At 55.1% G+C, this 5,010-nt stretch overlaps 1 protein-coding gene across 2 annotated transcripts in view; it reads left to right on the top strand.

Annotated features, from left to right (window-relative positions):
• Positions 1–5,010, top strand: part of LOXL2 (lysyl oxidase-like 2) — a 127,101-nt gene that overhangs the window by 116,234 nt on the left and 5,857 nt on the right. For both annotated transcript variants that reach the window (XM_011968822.1, XM_011968823.1), the window contains 2 exons: positions 2,633–2,748; positions 3,858–3,994. In XM_011968822.1, the coding sequence (XP_011824212.1) occupies positions 2,633–2,748; positions 3,858–3,994 (253 nt within the window). The remainder of the gene's footprint in view (positions 1–2,632; positions 2,749–3,857; positions 3,995–5,010) is intronic.

Below are 5,010 nucleotides of genomic sequence, written 5' to 3'. Positions count from 1 at the left end.
TGGCTCACACCTGTAATCCCAGCACTTTGGGAGACCGAGGCGGGTGGATCACTTGAGGTCAGGAGTTCAAGACCAGCCTGGCCAACATGGTGAAACCCCATCTCTACTAAAAATACAAAAATTTGCCAGGCATGGTGGTATGCACTGTAGTCCCAACTACTCAGGCGGCTGAGGCAGGAGAATTGCTTGAACCCGGAAGGCGGAGGTTGCAGTGAGCCGAGATCGCACCACTGCACTCCAGCCTGGGTGACAAAAACAAAAAAGCATTGAGCTCTGGACTCTCACGGTAGAAGGCCGTGTCTCCTTTTGTCCAGATCACAGTGACCTCCACCAAGCGTCAGGCTCTCTCTCCCCTTAGCGTTCTGGATTTTCCTTCCAAGTCCACGCTTCCCTAACTACCCCAGGGATCCAGTCCCCTCCTAACCGTCCAAGGGTCACGACAGCTCAGCCTGGGAAGAGGAGGAATACCTTCCTCGCCAGGACTCACCATCCCATCTTCCCAGAGTCCTGCTCTGTATTTCCTGGGGGGCATGGGTGGGTAGTGCTGGTGGCGGGGGCGGTGGGGCTCTAGGCTCTAATCCAGGCAGCTGGGAAGGAGATGTGGCTCTAGGGAGGGATGACTGCATACGCCCGAGAGGCAAAGCGAAGATGCCCCGGACAGAAGCCAGGGAAAATTGGGAGACCATGAAACCAGCTGTTCCCCTCTTGAGTGTTTGCAGGGGAAAAACTGAAGCTAGGGAAGATTTAAATCAAGTCTGCAGGAAGCTGAGGAGCGGGATGGGGTCAGCCTTACAAGAGTCCGTCTGTGCGCTCCGTCTGAATTCTGTTTAGACAACGGAGCATCAACCTATTTCTCTTCAGTCTTTCCAGCCGGTAAACATGGTCACATAAGCCCCTCTCTGAGCGATGCAGACATTTTTTAGGCAGTGAGTCAGACCTCATGTCTCTTCTTGCTCCTTCAAGAAGCCAAAATAGACTTTCTCAAAGTCGTCACTTCCACGGCCACAAAATGCCTCCTTGTGAATGTTCTCTGGAGCTCAGGCTCAGCGTCATTTTACCCAGAAACATGAGTGACCGAGGGAAGCCCAACTTAGCAACTCCTGATATTTTTAGCACAGACAAATGCAGGAGGAAGGGAAAAGAGCCTCGAATTTCCTCGCAGGAAACCTATCCTGTTCATTGCTGTCTTCCCCGTGCCCCCCCCCGCCACCACCCGTACACAGCAGAGGGAACCTGAGGCCAAGGGCAGGGGGCTGGGGAAGTGAGGAGCTCCCGCTGGCCTCGGAGTCGTAGCAGCAGTGGTAGTAGAGGTAATAAAAATCCTGCTACTGTGACTGCTATGATGGGAGTGTCACAAGGAAGGGGACAGGTATGTCAAATCCTGAGTACTCATGTGCTACCAGCCTCGTGTTAGTTATTTGACGCCATTCATCTTACTCAATCTTGCAGCCCCAAGAGCAGGCAAAGCCACCCTCTCCCCTTTGCCAAAGAGGAGGCTCAGATCCTGCACCAACAAAGCAGGGGACTCTGCTCCCATGACTTGGCACCTTGTTCCTCAGTTTCCCCCTTTTTCCAAATGTCCCTGTGATGGCAGAGACAAGCGTATAGGAATAGTTGCAGACACTTGGCGACGTGCCCGTTGGAGGCTGGGATCAGGCTAAGACAACCTGCTTCCTTCAGCCCCGGGCCTGGGCAGTGCAGGCTTCGGGAAGGCCCCGCAGCAACAGGCGACAGCCCCAGCCCCGTTTCCCTTGTTTATTCTGAACCAAGGGCTATTCTAAACCAAGCACATGTGTTCCAAGACTCTGCATCTGTTCTCAATTCCTCCCGAGGGAAGAGAGGGAGTCGTTATGTAAACCAGTGGCGAGGGATTTGCAGCCTGCTTGCACAAGCTCTCCTGCAGAACTCCCGTGCCTCCCTTTGCCGCTGGTGTGTGCCCCCGAGGATGAGTCAATGTTTCCTTCCCAGAGGGCCTCCCGGCTGTCTTTCTGCTCCTCCCTGCTTTATTTGCACACTCGCTGCTCACCTCCCAGGGCTGGAGGCGAAGCTGCAGGCCCTTCCTGACCAGGTCTGAAGCTCAGGCGCGACCTTGGGGCACCTGCATGTCCACACGTTCTATTCCTTACTGCTCCTGTTCTTTCTGCTTCTCCCCCTTAATCATGCCTCCTCCCCTTTGGTTTTTCTCCCTACCCTATTCCATTTCAAAAGACATCAAAATGTGGGTTTTTTAAATTACCCAGAAGAAAGTGCATCAAACAGGAAGGGGCTGTGGAGAGCCAGTTGCGTGCTTATTAAAAACAATAGCTGGAGTTCTGTGCTTATCATATGCAGTGCCGGCTAATCGCTACCTCCCCAGTACCCACAGCACCCATGCATTACAACAGTCATTCCCATTCAGCGGAGGAGAGGACAGAGGCTTAGCAAGGTGAGCAGTGGTCTGACCTCAGAGCCCTGCAGCTGCCTCCGAAGCACCAGCTTTCCTTTCCTCAGGCCTCTTATCCACTCCTCTCCCCACCCGGCCCCCTCTGGTCCCCTCGAAGTATTCCCAGAGGCAAATCGCCAGCCAGGCCTCTGCTTGCAAGCAGCAGTTGCTCCAGAAACTGACCTCCAGGCCATCTCTCTGTCACTCCAGGCACTACCACAGCATGGAGGTGTTCACCCACTACGACCTGCTGAACCTCAACGGCACCAAGGTGGCAGAGGGTCACAAGGCCAGCTTCTGCTTGGAGGACACAGAATGTGAAGGAGGTATCTGTGGGCGAAGTGGGGGGATGGGGGGCCTCAGAGGGACTCGAATGCCCCTGTCTCCACGATCACCTGACTGGAGCCCAGGCCTGGCACTGACCCTGTGTCACTGACCACTGCCACCTTTCCCCACCTGGACCTTCCTTAGCTATAGTGAGGTGCTGGGGGCATGGGCATGACCTGGTTCCAGGGGCACCCGGATTCCCCAGAGCTGTGCTGACAGGCACTGGTCGGTCCACAGGGCCTCCTGGACAAGATCCAGGCCTCAGGACCCTGCTTCATCTGGGCTCAGCAGCCCAGACCCTGATCTCAATGCCCCTCCCACTCTGGCTGCCACCAACCTTTTTCTGGTGTCCCAATGCCAAGTGTCCCTACCACACCAGGCTCTCACCCTTCAATTCTAACTCAGATGCCCCCTCTAAATCGCGCCCCCAGGCAGGAGTGGCACTCTGCTCACACTTCTAGTAGGTCACTACACCTGCCCTGTGATCACCCGTTAGTGCACCTGCAGCCCTGGGGGCTCTTCATGGGGAGACATGTCAGTTTTTCTTGCTAGACCCACTGTTTACAGCAGTGTCCAGGCATGGCAGCTTCTCAATAAATGTGTGTTTAATTTGTTCTTCATTGAAGCGGCCCGCCACTGACTTGCCGTGAAATCACACAGCAGACAGGTTTTGACCTCTTACCATGTGCAGATAACATGTGAGTGTCAGAGACATGGGCCTACACTCTACCTGCTGATCCTCTAGAGGAGACAGACAGTATGACCCGCGTGTTATGCTAAACCACAGGCACCAGAGATTTCCCCGGTGCACACACATGCAGTTATCCCCAGGCTGAGGCTGTCACAGAAAGGCCAGGGTGGATCAGAGTAGTCAGGGAGGGCTTCATGGAGGAAGGGGACCTGGAGCCTGGACTGAGGGAAGAGGCAGGATGTGGGTAGGGAATTGATTGGGGGGTTCTATTGAAATGAGAACAGATGAGCAGCCCACACAGTGGGGTGGGATGCTGAGCCCAGATGAAGCAGTGGTGGCGGCCTTGGGAGCAGGAAGAGGGCACGGCAGTGGGGCCATGGTTCCCTGGTGATGAGCTCCCCTGTGCCCCACCTGCAGATATCCAGAAGAATTACGAGTGCGCCAACTTCGGCGATCAGGGTATCACCATGGGCTGCTGGGACATGTACCGCCATGACATCGACTGCCAGTGGATTGACATCACTGACGTGCCCCCTGGAGACTACCTGTTCCAGGTGAGGTGGGCAGGAAGGGGTTCCAGCCCTCCAGGGGGAGGAGGGGAGGCCACCTCCACAGGCGCCTTCCCACTGGTGTCCACACAGGGGCATGGGAGTCAGACCGTCTAAAGGGCAAGGTGCTACCCCCAGAGGCCATCACAGTCCATCAGTTAACCCAAAGATGTCAGGCATGAGGGCCTGAGAATTAGGCAGTGCACAGGACCAGAGCTGCCAGAGACATTCACATTTGATTTAGTTAACACCTGGTGCATGCCAATCAAAACTCATCAGCAGGCTAGATTTGCTCCTCCGGCCAGTTTATTCCATCGATGCTCAGGCAACCCACACCTCTTGTCTCCTATGGAGCTCTTCTCTCCACCATCCCTGTTTCTTCTGTGGCCCTAGCCTGCCTTGGTCTGTGCTGTCAAGACTGAAAACAAACTCATAAAGAGCCAGTCGCTCGCAAGTGTCTATGATTTAGCTCTTCCGGAAATATCTGCCTCATAGAGGAGGATCTGCAGAAGTGGCCGTTCTCAATACAAAGCAAATCTATAAGAATATGGAACATGAGAGACAGCCTGGCCAGGTGACTTCTTTGTTAGAGGGGTTGCCGGCGTTTGTTTCCACATACTCTGCCTGGGCGGAAGGCCAGCCCTGAGGAGGAACCGGGGGCCCTGGCTTCCCTCCTTCCTGAAAACAGCGGCATGTTCTGGCCAGGGCTCTAACTGGGGGAGACAAGGGGCATGGGGACCCTAATGTCTGTCTGTCGGTGCACGGGTGCACGTCCGCCTGCAGAAGCTTTATCTCAGCCTCTCACTGTCTCCTACATCCCAACCCATCTTGTTTCCCCGCTTGCCCTGTTGGCTAGCAAAGTGGATGACCAGAAATGTGTCATTCCACCTTGAAAGCTTTCCTGAGGGGGCATCCAGCCAGCCCAGGGCCTGGCCCACAGTCCCCACCTACAGACAGTCCTCTGAAGAAACAACACCTTCAGAGAAGTCACCACAGAGGGGCTTTCAGAGGATTCCTGGGCA

This window comes from Mandrillus leucophaeus, unplaced genomic scaffold (assembly GCF_000951045.1).
Source record: "Mandrillus leucophaeus isolate KB7577 unplaced genomic scaffold, Mleu.le_1.0 Scaffold86, whole genome shotgun sequence".
NCBI classification, from domain to species: Eukaryota; Metazoa; Chordata; class Mammalia; order Primates; family Cercopithecidae; genus Mandrillus; species Mandrillus leucophaeus.
This window is presented reverse-complemented; position numbering and strand designations above follow the sequence as displayed.